The sequence below is a fragment of the Camelus bactrianus genome, chromosome 10 (assembly GCF_048773025.1).
Source record: "Camelus bactrianus isolate YW-2024 breed Bactrian camel chromosome 10, ASM4877302v1, whole genome shotgun sequence".
Taxonomy (NCBI): Eukaryota; Metazoa; Chordata; class Mammalia; order Artiodactyla; family Camelidae; genus Camelus; species Camelus bactrianus.
Window position 1 is genome coordinate 5,944,479 of NC_133548.1, and position 15,876 is coordinate 5,960,354.

The window sequence follows — 15,876 nt, forward strand, 5'->3', positions numbered from 1 at the left end:
GATATATGGAACTCTTTGGACCATTTGCTCAACTACTCTGTAAATCTAAAACTGTACTAAAAATAAAATCTGTTATTTATTTTTAAAACCTATGTTGATGATTTTCTTGGCCTACAAGCTAACCCCATTTCACATGTAGACACAATGTATTATTTGTAAGATTTGAATATATATAGCATTTTTTGGTACCGCAGATACTCTCTGTGTAGTGAGACAGCTGCACTTTGTTTTGTTTGGAACTTTGCCAAGACTTGTTCACCATTTCAGAAAATCACATCACCAGTAGCAAACTAGTGGTCTCTGAGTGACTGATTTGCCTGTACTCTGTATGCATTCACAGCCATTGTGTTCACAGTGGTTTTATAAAGAGGAGCCAGCAACCGACTGTGTCAGGGTCTGAGCATCAATATATTCAAACACACATTATTTTATTCCTTAGATACTTTTCTTTATCCCGGGTAGTACTATTAGGATATTTTATTGAAATTAATTTTTTGGCATGTAGATAGGTTTTATTATAGGTGAATTTCATTGCAGGATAGTAACAAAATATTTGCTATTAGTGGGCAACTGAGTCTGAGCTGAGAACCTCTCCTTTAAAATGAAATCCACACTCCTTACTTGGCCTTCAGGCCTGTCATAACCAGACCAGCTGTCGCAGAGGCTCTGTCCCCTCCTCCCACCATCCCTGCCAAAGGGATCTATTTATGTGTCTCAGAATGTGTTGGCAAACTTGTGTCCCTAACCTTGGTACACGCTGTTCTCTCCATGAAATGCCCTCATCCTCTTCAATCACCACCTCTCAAATGCAGTGTTTCTCAAACCTCAGTTTTTCATGTCCTTCCACTGTAACTTCTGTCATAACTGTGTCCCACCAGCAGTCCCATTTAGTTTCTTTAAATGACTCATTGCTCATAAATACATTTATTTTAATTTATATTAAATGTATAAATAAATTTATTTCCAAGGAAAAGTGTAACTTTTTATTGGAGTATAGTTGATTTACAATGTTGTGCTAATTTCAGGTGTACAGCAAAGTGATTCAGTTATGCATATATATAATATATATTCCTTTTCAGATTATTTTCTATTATAGGTCATTACAAGAGATTGAATATAGTTCCCTCTGCTATACGGGTAGGTCCTTGTTGTTCATCTATTTTATATATAGTAGATTCCTAATTTATCCAAATTCCTAATTTATCCCTCCTCCCCATTATAATAGATAGGAAACCAGCATAAGTAGCCCTAAAATTAACTATAAAAATGGATAGAAGGAAATAAAAGTTATTAACCTCTATTGGGTAAAATTTTCAGCAGAAGCCCTGAGGCCAGCTGTGTGTGTGAGAGAGAGAGAGAGAGAGAGAGAGAGAGAGAGAGAGAGAGAGAGATTAACAGGTGTAGAAACATTTTATCATTGGGATTGAGACTTTCCCCTTGATATATTCTGAAGGCTTGAAAGCAAATTGAAGAGAGAGTAACTTTCTCATTCACTGTAATTTAATGCTGTCTCTGTTCTCCCTAAATACCACTTGTGTATCATCGGAATCCATTCATTAACCAAACATTTATCAAGCACCTGCTATGTACCAGGCTGTGGCGCTAGGTGTTTGCAGTAAACACTAACCAGGTAAGCACAGTCTTTGTCTCACAGGCTAACAGTTGGCTGGAGAAAAAAAAAACACGGGTAACCTGGAAATGGCCATAAAATGTCATTACTTATGAAAATAATTTGTGATTTACAGCCTGTCACTTCTCCAGCATTCCGAATACACATGGTGATTGCACAGAAAACAAACCCACTCGTAAATTATATGAATTAGAGAAAATTAAGCTTTTCACAGAAAAAAAATTGCGAAGTGGATTCGTCTTAATCTTTGATACGCTGTGTCCTGGGACCGCTGAAAGTAATTTTTTTTAAAGTGGTGGTAGTGGTAGGGCACCAGGCGAGACTAGGAAGTAGGCCTGGGCTCACCGCCGAGTCATCGTTTCCTCCCGAGCCTTTGTTTAGCCCGTCACTGCTCCAAAGGCAGCTCAGCCACACCGCCACCGGGAAGCCCGCCTGGACGCCCCGGAGGGGCAAGCCCTTGCGCTGTGCTCCCCAAAGGCCAGGAGCTTTCCCAGGCACCCGCTGAAGAAGGGTCTGTTTGTCCATCTGTCTTCTAGATGGCCCGGGGGGCTCCACGAGCACCGGCGCCTGGCCCTCTCGTCTGCCTCCCGGGAGACCCAGCTCGGCGCAGCTCGCCAGAACCGCTGGCGACAGACGGTCTCTCCAGCTTCCCCCGGGGCCAGCCCCACTCGGGTTACACCCTCGGCTGGGGGGGCTCCCACGTTAGGAGGCGCTAGCGCCGCCACGGCGCCACCTCGGAGTTGGCTGAGCCGGGAGAGCCAGGTCCTCTCCACAGCACTTCGCCGGGGGAGGGGGCTACCTCCCTTCCTGCTGCCCCCAGCTCCGAGCGCAGTGGTCCGGGCCAGGGGCCCGCAGAGAGGGGAGGCGGCTGGGGAACCTCCCCGGATCAGCGCCTCTCGGACGGCGCGGGGAGCGGGGGGGTCCGAGTACTGCGAGGTCGGGCCGGGGTCCGGCGCGGGAGTGTAGTCTCCGGCCAGGACGCCCGGGTGGGGGTGGGGGGGTGCGACCCTCTGTCCCCGCCCCAGAGGCGGAGCCGAGGTCGGAGCTTGCAGAGCTTGAGAACTGCCGAAACCCGCCCGGGGCTCCGGGCCTGGCTCGCACCCACCCCTACCCGACCGCAGGTTCGCCAACACCTGACCCCCTCCCCTTCCCCTGCCCACTGCTGGCAAAACTCAGCCTCCCAGGTCCCCGGCTGGGCCCAAGGGCGCCGGAGCAGGTGCAGGTGCGGCTTCTCCACCTCTCTTCCATCCGGGCGCATCCCGCCGGGCGGCCATGGCGCGAGGAGACGCCCCGCAGGACAGGCGAGTTGGGGACCAGGTGGGGTGCTTACGGGGATCCGGTGGCCGTGGGTAGCACAGACCCGCTCCCTTTGAGCGCTCCAAAGCTCACAGCAGACCAGATGGAACTACAATTCCCGTCAGCCGCCTCCTTCGAGTGCCTGAGCCCGGGTGATGGGGATTGTAGTCCGCTATCCCGAGGGGCCGGCCTGGGAGGAGGGAGGGCGGCGAAAGCGGGACGTCCTCCGGGTGACCTTCTGACTAATCCTCACAGCTACCACCTGGTCGGGATCAGCTTCTTTATCCTGGGGCTGGGCACCCTCCTACCCTGGAACTTCTTCATCACAGCCATCCCGGTGAGACTCGTGGCTGGAGAGACAGCCACACCGCCACAACCATCATCCGTCTGCTGCAGCTGCCTTTGATTCCTCATTATGCCCGTTTGCTGTTTGTCGGCAGAAGCAGGAAGCCTCAGAGAGGGGAGGTGCCTCTCTCATGGCTAAGAAGACCAAGCTTTCAGGGATGCCCAGATTCTACAGGGACTAGGCCACCAGCTTAGAGGGTCCTGTGGAGCCAGCAAGCCAGCCAGCCATCTACCTCCCCTGTTGGTCATTATTCCTGGGCTAGTCACTCCAAAAGTGGGTTATCCAAGCCTTTGGTTTTCTTTGAAATAGCATGAATTGCATTCATTCATCCAACAAATAGTTAATGTGAACCTAGTGTTCTTAGCACAGGGGTGCAGGAGGAGACACAGCAGAGGAAGTTTTCATCCTCACATAGCTCACATTCTCTCAAGGGAGGGCAGGCATAGGGGGCTTGTGTTCTCTTTGGGACTGAGTTGTTCGTATATACTCAATGCAACAACTTTCCAGATGCCCCTTCAGTGCCTGGCTCTGTGCTGGGCCCTGGAGACCCAAAGATGAATCAGCCCATGATCTTGAGAGCAAGGTGGGTGCCAAAGAAATATTAATAATGTAACAAGACACATGCCATCCAGGCTGGGAGCAGAGTCCTGTGGGTCCCCAAGGGAAGGAGCAATTCCTTCTGCTTAATAGAAGAGTTGATCTGTAACTCGGGAGAAGGCTAGATAAAGCATTTGTGTTGGGGAGGGGAGTGGTAGGAGTGCGGAGGGCATTCCAGGCAGCCTTGCAAAGGCACAGAGACAAGAGTGTGCTGGCCTTTCAGAGAGGGCCAGAGCTTGGGATGCCCGGAGCTTAGAAGGATGGAGCAGGAAATGGGGCACAAAAGGGAGGCCACAGTCTGATTCTAAAGCGTCCCAAATGCTGTTCCAAAACCCTGGGGCTTTGCCCTGTAGGCAACTGTGGGCAGGGAGGAGGCAGAGGGAGGAGTTAAGCAGAGGCGTGGCAGGACGTGTGTTCCAGAGAGAAAGCACTTGGTCAGCACCTAGGCCAGAATCTGGCTTATAGTAGGAGCTCCATAAATATTCTGAAATAGAAGCTGCTGCAGGAGTTGGGGTGGGGGCTGGAACAAGGGCAGGGGAGAGGGGTGATCCAAATACAAAGCAAGGCCCAAGTTGGGGGTTCTTAGGGCTTGGGCTTGGTCTCAGACTTCAGCTGTTCAATCTGATGCACATTCATCGACCTCCGACCATGTGCCAGGTGCTGGGGACAGTACAAGGACAGACGACAGTCCTGCAGAAGTTCACCAAGCAATCCCAAGCATGGGATTAGGCAGAGGGGGAAGGCTGGGGGGGGTTCCTGAGGGTAGGCTGTAGGGTGACCCTGTACCCCACTCCCCTGGCATCCTGGCAGTACTTCCAGGGGCGGCTGACGGGGGCCAACAGCACCGCTGAGACCCTGGGCACCAACCACACGAGCCCTGCAGATACCTTCAACTTCAACAACTGGGTGACACTGCTGTCCCAGCTGCCCCTGCTGCTCTTCACGCTCCTCAACTCCTTCCTATACCAGTGGTGAGAAGCCCTGCTCCCTGGGCTCAGTCCCCCGCCATCCCTCTGTCGTCCCTCCCCTGCCACTGCTGAAGCAGCTCCCAGGGCCCAGGGAAGACCTCTCACCCTTCCTCCCCTCCCCCTGCATTGTTCCCAGCCCCCGCTGTCCAGCCCCGGGATGAAATTCTTGCCCACCTCCCCTTGCCTGGCCTGGGCCCAGCAATGCCCACTCTGCCCTCCTTATGAGCAGCATCCCTGAGACGGTGCGGATTCTGGGCAGCCTGCTGGTCATCCTGCTGCTCTTCGCCCTGACGGCAGTGTTGGTAAAGGTGGACATGAGCCCTGGGCTCTTCTTCTCCATCACCATGGCATCTGTCTGGTTCATCAACTGTGAGCACTGCTGCCCCTACCCACCCCCCTACTCAGCCCCTCAGAGCTTCAGCCTAGACACTTCTTTATAACTGAAAGGCCCAAGGTATCTAAGAAGGGAAGACAGCAGCATTACCTATATTCCTGATGAGAAACTAAGGCCCAGAGGAGAGGAAAAGTCACTTGTCCCAGGCCCCACAGTGACCTAAGAGCAGGCCCCCTGGCCCTTAGCCCCTCAGACCTAGGGCTGCACCTTGGAAGAGGAATGAATGTGGGGTATTACACCAGAGTAGCCAGAGTCTCATGCCTACCCACCCTAGTCCACAGTGCCCTGTGCACCCTGCCGACACCTCCTCTAGGGAGCCCTTGAGGCCTGCCTCATTGAGCAGCAAGCCTCCAATCCTGTCCCTCCGCAGCCTTTGGTGCAGTTCTGCAGGGCAGCCTCTTCGGGCAGCTGGGCACCATGCCTTCCACGTACAGCACCCTCTTCCTCAGCGGCCAGGGCCTGGCTGGGATCTTCGCTGCCCTGGCCATGCTCATGTCCATGGCCAGTGAGTAGACTTGGGTGGCTGGAGGGCAGGGGTGCCTCTGGGATTCTGGGGAGCAGAGAGAGTGTGCCAAGAGTGAGATGCCTTGGGCTCTGGTGGAGACAGAGCTGATGAGGTAATGGGGGAGCTGGGGATGGAGTTTGGGGGTGGGGAGTTGAGCTCTTGAGTTCTACCTTGAGAGAATGACTGGGGCAGGATTCCTGAGGCCAGTACTGGCATGTGGCAGTAGGTTGGGTGAGGGAAGTGGAGACAGGTTTGGGATTCAGATAGACTGGTGTTTGAATCCCAGTTCCACCGCTCCCTAGCCATGGGCATCAGACAAGGCACTTACCTGTGTCAGTTTCCCCACCTAAATGATTATTATAGCTCTGTCCTCAGACAGTAAAGAACATTCAGTAATAATGAGCACATAGTAGGTGCTCAACAAAAATGACACCGAGAGAAGAGTGAGAGAAGTGAAGAGCTGGGCTGAGGCCCCCTGTACAAGAGTTCTGAGTTTGTCAGTGGGAGGAGTGGAAAAGGCCAGGAGGTGAATCTGAGACATGCACAAAGTGAAGGAGGACAAGAGTTGTAAGCCCTGTGGGAGCCAGTGGACCAACCACCTCCGTTCTGCAGCTGAAGTTTCTATACAGGTGGCGTGGATGCCCAGACCTCCGCCCTGGGGTACTTCATCACGCCCTGTGTGGGCATCCTCATGTCCATCGTGTGTTACCTGAGCCTGCCCCACCTGGTGAGCCTGGTATTGGGCTCAGGCCCACTTCAGAGCATCACAGATACAGCCCTGAGTCTGAGGCCCTGAGAGAGGCCAAAGGAGGCAGAGGGGACCTAGGCCCCATCCTGATCCCCAAAGGACTCAGCCACTGGGGGACCCCAGCCTCTAAGCCAACAGGGTGGGGCGGGATCCAGACATCACAGCCAAGCCAGGCAGGGACAAAGCTTTCATTCTGCAGAAGTTTGCCCGCTACTACCTGGCCAAGAAACCATCACAGGCGCAGGGTCAGGAGCTGGAGACCAAAGCAGAGCTCCTCCAGTCTGGTAAGCCTGGGACCCTGCTGGGGAGGTGGGAGAACCAGAGGAGACTAGAGCCACCTCCACAGAGAAGCCTTTCCCCTCTGTCCCCAGCTAGAACCCTCATCCCTAGTAGCCTTGTATGAATAGAGGCAGAAGACCATGAAGTAAAGTCAGTGAGACTGAAGTCATCCCTGTTGCCCTTTAGACCTCATCTTCCTCCTCTATAAAATGGGGAGGCAGTAGAGCTTCGGGCATGAAAATTCTAGATCCAAGTGCATCTGAGTTTGAATACTAGTTTCATAACATCCAAGCTGTGTGACCTTAGTCAAGTAACATAGCCCCTCTGAGCCTCAGTTTCTTTATGTGTAAAGCAATGGCAGTGAGACAATCCATGTAAGGTGCCTAACTCTGCCTGGCACACGTGTGTGCTTACTAAACAGCAGCCAGGCATATTTCCTTTGCTCATTCTCTTTGCCTGCACCCCGGGCTAGTGGAGGGTCACTTGTTTGAATCGCTGGGAATTTCCTTCCATCAGGTCTGGTTGTCACAGGCATGGCTCACAGGCATAACCCTGCCCTCCTCTCCTGCCCCAGATGAGAACGGGATTCCCAACAGCCCCCAGAAGGCAGCCCTGACCCTGGACCTTGACCCTGAGAAGGAGCCAGAGATGGAGCCAGAGGAACCCCAGAAGCCAGGGAAACCTTCAGTGTTCCTTGTCTTCCGGAAGGTTTGGCTTGGCTATAGCCCCCTGCCACCATCCCTAGGGAAGAGAAGGCTGCTCTCTCCAGCCTTCCCCAGAGGGTCCTAGGATGGACTGGGGCCTTTGTACTCACCCCAAGGTGACAGGGTCATGGTGAGTCAGGGACATGCTGGGCCAGGCCCCAATGTCCTGCTCCTGGGCCAGGGCTTGGGCAGGAGGGTTGGGGCTGCATGTGGGGCTCCGGGTCTGTTCTATCCACTCACACCCCTGCCTCTGGCTCCCAGATCTGGCTGACGGCGCTGTGCCTTGTGTTGGTCTTCACAGTCACCCTGTCCGTCTTCCCCGCCATCACAGCCATGGTGACCAGCTCCACCAGTCCTGGGAAATGGAGTGAGTGCTGGGAAGCAGAAGAGGACAGGGCATTGGGAGTGAAGGGGTAGAGACGGAAGAGGGGAGTCGGACCGGGATGAGCCTTCTCCCTCTTCCAGGTCAGTTCTTCAACCCCATCTGCTGTTTCCTTCTCTTCAACATCATGGACTGTCTGGGACGGAGCCTGACCTCTTACTTCCTGTGGGTGAGCACATCTCGGCTGGAGTCATCTGACAGTTTTAGGAAGCAGCTGGGGATCAGAGGGTGTGAGTGCACAGAAAGGCGATATCCCAACAGTCCACCTGCTCTGGGTCAGGCATCGGGACGGCCAGCCAGTTGGCAGTGAGCACCTGTACCCTGGAGACACACAGCCAGGGCTTTCACTGTGAACTCCTTGAAAGCAGAAGCCATGTCCAATTGACCATGTTCTTGTCAAGCCATGTCCATGTTCCCAGCATCCAGCTGAGGACCAGACTCTCAGTGCTTAGAGACTATTTCCACGCCATGTGAGAGGTTGGACAAGGTTCCTATTATTTGGATTGCTTGTAGCCAAGATGCTGCTTCTTTAAACGAAGTCTTCCAAAGACACACAACAAATAAAGTAGATCAAAGAGGAGCTGCTCTGATCCACGCTAGGACAGGGCCTGGATGCCAACTTCCAATCCCATTCAGCCACCTCACTGGCCCCAAAGGAGTCTTTGGAATCCCCAGGGGTGCTCAGAGTAGCTGAGTTTGAAAACCAGAGATGCTCTTCCATGTCTGCCACGGAGAGCACCAGCTGGAGCTCAGGAGAGGCTGAGGCCAGCCCCAGGCAGATCAGGGGAAGTGATAGTTGAGTCTGTCTGGGGTGCTCTGGAGCAGAGACCACGGGACTGCCCTCACCCCTACCTTCTGCCACAGCCAGACGAGGACAGCCGGCTGCTGCCCCTGCTGGTCTGCCTCCGCATCCTGTTCGTGCCACTCTTCATGCTGTGCCACGTGCCTGAGAGGTCTCGGCTGCCCATCCTCTTCCCACAGGACGCCTACTTCATCACGTTCATGCTGCTTTTTGCTGTTTCAAATGGTTACCTGGTGTCCCTCACCATGTGCCTGGCGCCCAGGTCTGGAGGTTGGGGAGGTGGAGGGAGGGCCTGGGAGTGGGGAGGTGGGCTTGCTCTTTGAGACGGGCAGCCTGCAAGAGTTAGGCTTCTGGCCAGCCCAGCCCAGGCCTCACTGGTCCCAGCTGTCAAGTCAGGCCTTAACCGCTGAGCCAGCCCCAGGCCAGGAGCTGGGGAGAGGAGGACTTGGCGGGTGAGGTGCCTGCCTAGTATAGTAGCCCAGGCACTGGTTCTGGGGCCTCCTCTCTGGCCCTCGGTTTCCTCATCTGTGAAATAAATAGGTTGGATTATCATCCCTTAGGGCCCAGCTACTCTCAAAATTCTTAGTTGCAGGGGAGCTAAGGTCTTGATCAAAAGCAGAGTTCCTGGGCCATTTCCTCTCAGGACAAAGGAGTTGAGAATCCAGGCAGAGTAGAAGTGACAGAGAGGACCAGGTTGGGGACATTTTGTCAGGAGGGAAGACAAGAGCATTTAGACCCTAGGGGCATGAGAGATGTCCTTGCCCAGTGGCCTCATTTTACAGATCAGGAAACTGGAGTCCAGAGAGAAGGGCCTAATCATAGAGACTCAGAGGTTGGGCCAGCCCAGACTGGAACTCAGGCGTCTTGTTGTAAGGGCAGAGGCCACAGGGGCTGGGTCCAGGTTTGGCGCCACATTTTCTAAGAGTTCCTACTCCTGTGTGTTCTAGGCAGGTGCTGCCACACGAGAGGGAGGTAGCCGGCACCCTCATGACCTTCTTCCTGGCCCTGGGGCTCTCCTGTGGAGCCTCCCTCTCCTTCCTCTTCAAGGCGCTGCTCTGAAGTGCTCCATCCAGGGCTCTCCCAGCATCTCTCTTCGGAAATGAGACCCAGCACGAGGGGATGGCAGGCGGGGCTCAGGACTCTGCCAAGCTGGGCCCCTTGGTCTTGGAGTACCAGGAGGAGGCGGGCGCTGCTCTCCTTCCTGGGCCAGTGGCCACTTGGGTTGCTGCAAGGAAGAATTCACCACCTGTCATTCCAACCCTCATCCAAGAGTGGAGCTGGCGCAGAGGCAGACTATCTAGATGCACATAAGACCTCACTGAAAGTGTGATGACCAGGAAAGAGAGGGCTGAGGACAATGACCCTCCCTTCCCACCAGGAGTGTATTTGTTAATCAGCAGAAATGCACTTGCTAATCACCAGGGCTCAGAGGCTGCAGGTGGGGCCTTGACAATGGAGTGTCTGGTGTGGCCCTGACAATGGAGTGGCTGGTGTGGCCCCAGCTTCGGGTTCAGAATGGGAGTGGGGCTTGCCCAGGGCAGGAGCTCCTCTTCTCTCCAGGCCTCAGCCACCCCATGGTCTCGGACCCCAGAACAGAAGATCCCAGGGAAGTTGAGGGGACCAGGGAGAAGGAACAGGAGTAACAGTGTTGTTATCGCCAACACTGACTGTGTCTACCCCCCAAGCCCCGCTGGGCCTGGGTCCCAGAACTGCAGTTAGCCTGCATGTGTGTACAGCACTTTACAGTTTGCAAAGCTCTTCCACACCGTCTCTCACTGAAGCCACATTGAGGCCCTTGGAGGGAGCCGGGCAGGGATTGGGCTCCCCTTTGTACAGGTGAGGAAACTGAGTCCCAGGGGGAAGTGACTGGTTCTTGGCAGAGCCAGGACCCAGCCCCCACCTCCCTGTAGGTGCTGTTCTTCCTGCCCACTGCCTGCTTCTCTTTCCTCAAGGGGCTCAAGGCGAGAATCCCAAGCACTTCCTCCACCTTGTTGCTTGTTTTCCCCTCTGACCCTGTTCTTGGGTCTAATAACAACGTTCTTCATTTGTACAATGAATTCACTGAGTCTTTATTTCCGAAGTGCTTTCATCTCTATTGGCTTTGATGAGCTGGAGGGGGTGGGGGTGGGGGTGGTTGTACCCATTTGACAAATGGGATGACTGAGACCCTGAGAGGGGCAGTAATTCATGGGTACCTCTGTGTTGGGCCCTCTCAACCACATGATAGCCAAGGGGGACTGGCCTGCCAGGAGCTCTGTGCTCCTGGGCGAAGTGCCTGGCCATGTGAATGACTATTGCTCTCTCCTGCCACCGGTGTCTTCTGCCTTCCCAGGCTCCCCCTTCTCAGAAATGGAGCTGCAGAGAGATGCAAATTTTTCAGAAGGATGGAGGAAAGGACTGCTTCACGACACACCTGTGCTACCCCACCGAGCCCACAGAAAAGCAGGGGGTTTTGAGGCTATAGGCACCAGCCTTTCTGCCCACTTGCCCTCCTGCCTTCCGTGACCATTCACTGAGCAGCTATTACACACCAGGCACTAAGCCAGCACAAGGCCCCTGCTTAGAAGCCAGAGGCTGCTTTGCTGCCAAAGAGGAAAATGAGGCAAGATATGACCTTAGTAGCTGGATAAAGCCAATAAAGCCAAAGGACCAACCCCAAGTGAGGATTCATTGCTTCAAATATTATTCACTGTGGCCGGTCTGGTGACCCTGAAACAAAGGAGCTGTGGTCCGTGCTCCCAAGGCCATGGGAAGCAGAATGTAACTTGTGATGAAGATTGTGAGGGCCCTGCAGAAGTGTGTTATCTAAGACTCCAGAAGAGGGGGCCATTGACCTCACTGTGAAGTCAGGGTAGTCATCCCTGAGGAGGTGTCCTCTGAGCTGGGCCTTGAGAGATGACTATGAGTTTGCTGGATTGAGGTGGGGGCGGGGCATCCCAGGCAGAGGTACCAGAGAATGTGGAAGATATGGACATGAAATATTCACAGAAAAGTGGGGACTTCTGGCAGCAGGGGCAGGGGTGGGGAGGAGAAGGGGAGAGGATGAGGCTGGGCAGTGGGCTGTGGACAGATGATGAAGGGCCTTAGGGTTGAGGCCTAACCAGGGGATTAGAAAGAACAGGAGGCAGGCAGGAGACAAGAAGGTGGCTGCCTCTACAGAGGCCATTTAACTTGGTGGGTAAGTGCATGTGCACTGTCCCAGGCTCTTTCATTCACAAGCATTGGGAATTGGGAGGCCTGGAGCCTGGAGTCCTGGAGAAAGGGCTGGAGTACAGAATGACATTTACTAAATGGTGCTTGTAGTCCTGGGAGTATCTTGTGCAGAACACTAGGCCTAGCTGCACCCTTTGACTGGGACTGGTGGGGGCAGGACCCCAATACATCCATGGCCCCTTCTTCTCTACCTTCAGAGACTGTTGTCCGTTATACCTGAAAGCTCCCTAGACCTGCCAGACCTACCCTCGCAGGCCAGGCAACAGTCCCAGGGAACCCACTGGTGCTGGTCCACAGTCATCTGGAGTAAGCCCAGTTTCGGCTGAGCAGCGAAGGATGGGCCCAGAAAGAGGATACTCACCCCTCAGAAGTTCTTGTGATGTCACAACCTGGAATTCCTTCTTTCCATCCTCCTTCCAGGTACATCCAGCCCAACTTTCCCATCAGATAAGGATGCAACTGGTTTTTGATGTTGGAAACAAATGGTTGGTCTGATGGGCTACACTCACTCATCCCTCTCCTGATGCCCAGCCCCCCCGGCCACTGCCACCTCCCCAGCCTGACACAGCTCTGCCAGCAGGCCCAGGTTCCCTCAGAAGCAGCCAATTTCCATGAGCAAACATTTGGAGAGGTCTCTGTGTAGGGCACTGAGATGGATTTGGTGGAGGGACACAAACGTTGGAAGGCCAGTCCTTATCCTCAAGCAGCACACTCTTTTATGAGGAGGATACTTCCTGGTTTGTAAATTGATTTGGCTCTAAAACTCAAAAAGATTAAAAGTCAGAGATTGTCAGAATGGATTCAAAAATGATTCAACTTTATGGTATTTACAAGAAATTCAACATTATAAAATTAACATTATAAATCAACTACACTTCAATAAAAATTTTTAAAAGATTAAAATCACACAAAGTATCTTTTTCAATCATAGTAAAACAAAACTAGAAACCTATAATTGAAGAAAAAATTGGAAACCTCACAAATATGTGGAAATTAAGTAACTAATGGGTAGAAAAATAAATTTAAAAAGAAACTAGAAAACGCTTTGAGACAAATGGAAATGAGAATAACATACTAAAATTCATGGATGCAGCGAGAGCTGTGCTGAGAGGGAACTTGTAGTTGTAAATGCCTATGTTAAAAAGGAAGAAGGATCTCAAACCAATAAACTAACTTTGTATCTTAAGGATCTAGAAAAAGAAGAGCAAATTAAACCCAAAACTAGCAGAAGGAAGGAAATGATAAAATATTAGTGTGGCGATAAACAAAATGGGGGACAGAAAAAAAAATAAGAGAAAATCAATGAAACCAAAAGTTGGTCCTTTGAACCTAGAGATTATCATATTATGTGAAGTAAGTCAGACAAAGACAAATATCATATATCATTTATACGTGGGATCTTTAAAAAATGATACAAATGAGCTTATTTACAAAACAGAAATAGACTCACAGACATAGAAAACAAATTATGGTAACCAAAGGGGAAGAGGCGGGAGGGATATATTAGGAGTTTGGGATTAGCAGATACAAACTACTATATATAAAATAGATAAACAATAAGGCACAAGGAACTATATTCAATATCTTACAATAACCTATAATGAAAAAGAATATGAAGACGAATACATATATGTATAATTGAATCACTATGCTGTACCCCAGAAACTAACACAACATTGTAAATCAACTACGCTTCAATTTAAAAAAACAACAGCACACCCTCCAAGCTCCTGAGGGCAAAACTCTCCTCCTGACGAGGAGCCAAGAGAAGCATTTTCATTTTGTTTAACTTTGGTCCCAGAAGATCTATACAACTTAGGAAAAAAAAAATGCTGGTCCTTTAAAACAATCAATAAAATTGACATACCTTTAACTAGATGAAGAAAAAAAGAGAGAAGACTTTAAAACTACCAAAGTCAGAAATGAAAGGGGGCCATTACCATTGACTATACAAAAATAAAAAGGATTATAAGAGAATACTATGAACAACTCTACACCAACAAATGAGAAACCTAGATAAAATGGACAAATTCCTAGAAACACGCAAACTACCAATAGTGACTGAAAAAGAAACAGGAACTCTAAATACATCTATAACAAGGAATGAGATTGAAACAGTAATCAAAAACCTCCCCAAAAAGGAAATTCCAGGACCAGATGACCTCACAGGCGAATTCTACCAATCATTTAAAGAACTAACACCAATCCTCAAACGTTTCAAAAAATACAGGAGGCGAGAACACTTTTCTAACTCATTCTATGTGACCAGCGTTATGGGGATGCCAAAGCCAGAAAAAGACATCACAAGAAAACTACAATATCCCTTATGAGTATAGATGCAAAATTCCTCAACAAAATACTAGCAGACTGAACCCAGCAATATATTAAGAGAATTTTACATCATGACTAAGCGGGATTTACTCTAGAATGCAAGGCGGTTCAACATACAAAAACCAACCACTGTAACATGCCACATTAATGAAAAGAAGAGGGAAAACCACATGATGATCTCAACTGATGCAGAAAAAAGCATCTGACAAAATCCAACACCCTTTTAAGATAGAAAACCCTCAACAAACAAGGAATAAATGGGAATTTCCTCAACCTGATAAAGTGTATTTATGAAAAATCCACAACTAACATTACGCTTAGTGGTAAAAGACTAAAAGCCTTCCTCCTAAGAGCAAGAAAAGGACAAGGATGCCTGCTTTCACCATTTCATCTATTCAACTTTGTACTTGAAGTCCTAGCCAGAGCAACTTGGCAAGAAAGAGAAATAAAAGGCATTCAAATTGAAAAGGAAGAAGTAAAACTATTCAGAATCACAAATGATATACACATATGCAGAAAATCCTGAAGAATAGACACACACACACACAGAGCTAATAAATGAATTCAGCAAAGTTGCAGGATTCAAGAATAACACATAAAATTCAGTTTTATTTTTGTACATACAGATTTCACACCAATTCTGAAGTGTGTGTGTTTTTTCCCCACACCAGTAAGTCTACAATACAGCTCAATTCTGACACTACCTGGAGACAGCATCAGATTCCACAGCTGGGGAAGCAAAATACAGGTCTCCTGGTCACTCTTCAACTCAACCACCTCAGTACGCTGTTGCCTGTAGGGGTACCCAACAAACACCTTATCCTGACATCCGAAGTCCTCTCCAAAGCACCTTCCCGAGATTCACAGCATTCGAACAGTTATTACAGATGGAAGTACCTGCTCTTCCCGGCAGCCACTCCTCTTTTAGAGTCCATGAATCAGTCATTCCACAAACACATTAAGCACGTTCTGTGTACGTTGGCTGGTGTTAAGATATTCGGGGCCTTCTGCTTCTGTGTGTCTGTGTGTGTGTGTTAGGGAGGCAGAGGATTGGATACATACAAGGTCTCTGCCCAGGGAGAAGTGCTGGAGGGAGGGGAATCAGTGAGTTTAATAGATAAAATAAAACAGATGTAATATTTAAATAATCAGACATCACTATCACCACCACCACCAAGTTCCCCTACTTTAGGCAGGGAGGGCGGCTCCCCCAGGGGGTCTTGTCTAATTCCTGCAGACAATCAGCTCCCAATTTGGCTTTGGCCAGAATTTCGGTTCTGGTCTTTAGGTTGCCCCGAACCCTGGATCCTCGTTCTAGGGAGAAGGAAAAACACACTCCGAACTTTGTCCAGAAGGTTCGGTTCAGATACCTGTGGTATGAAATGGTCAGAGATGCGCGTTGAACAAAGACGGAAGAGAAGCCCAGTCTGGGCCGAATTGTGTCACGCAGGCTGTTCAGTTCTCTTCAACCCGTCGCTTCAGACAAGAGGGACGCGGAAAATGAAGAATCACGCCCAGTGTAAAACACGACCGACGAGGATGGGATTCGAACCCACGCGTGCAAAGCACAATGGATTAGCAGTCCATCGCCTTAACCACTCGGCCACCTCGTCCCACGTAGAACCTGCACCTTCCATACTCCCCTATCTCTTATTTCCCCACCTTCCGGGACACTTTATGC

At 50.7% G+C, this 15,876-nt stretch overlaps 1 protein-coding gene and 1 non-coding gene across 9 annotated transcripts; one reads left to right on the forward strand and one right to left on the reverse strand.

Annotated features, from left to right (window-relative positions):
• The first annotated feature begins 2,054 nt into the window (after positions 1–2,054).
• Positions 2,055–10,704, forward strand: SLC29A2 (solute carrier family 29 member 2). 8 transcript variants are annotated; one of them, XM_074371687.1, is made up of 12 exons: positions 2,057–2,931; positions 3,182–3,855; positions 4,680–4,840; positions 5,067–5,206; positions 5,602–5,736; positions 6,366–6,463; positions 6,684–6,768; positions 7,338–7,471; positions 7,729–7,834; positions 7,933–8,018; positions 8,714–8,913; positions 9,599–10,704. In XM_074371687.1, the coding sequence occupies exons 2-12, from the start codon at positions 3,763–3,765 to the stop codon at positions 9,708–9,710; spliced, it is 1,350 nt and encodes a 449-aa protein (XP_074227788.1). In that variant the 5' UTR covers positions 2,057–2,931; positions 3,182–3,762; the 3' UTR covers positions 9,711–10,704. The 8 variants fall into 8 exon arrangements, 7 of the variants coding, with proteins under 7 accessions (XP_074227788.1, XP_010954966.1, XP_045373829.1 ...); XM_010956664.3 differs by having other exon boundaries at positions 2,058–2,931; positions 3,182–3,263; XM_045517871.2 differs by lacking the exon at positions 2,057–2,931 and having other exon boundaries at positions 3,187–3,263; positions 3,367–3,855.
• Positions 10,705–15,726: 5,022 nt separating this feature from the next.
• TRNAS-GCU (transfer RNA serine (anticodon GCU)) lies at positions 15,727–15,808 on the reverse strand. The gene has a single exon. It is a non-coding gene; the product is annotated as a tRNA-Ser (tRNA).
• Between the last annotated feature and the right edge of the window lie 68 nt (positions 15,809–15,876).

Bases quoted from the DNA above. Each gene is read 5' to 3' on its own strand.
- SLC29A2 (XM_010956664.3), top strand. From the start codon at position 2,903: ATGGCGCGAGGAGACGCCCCGCAGGACAG. The intron at 3,264-4,679 runs GTGAGACTCGTG...GCATCCTGGCAG, and splicing joins TCTTCATCACAGCCATCCCG to TACTTCCAGGGGCGGCTGAC. The intron at 5,737-6,365 runs GTGAGTAGACTT...GTTTCTATACAG, and splicing joins CATGCTCATGTCCATGGCCA to GTGGCGTGGATGCCCAGACC.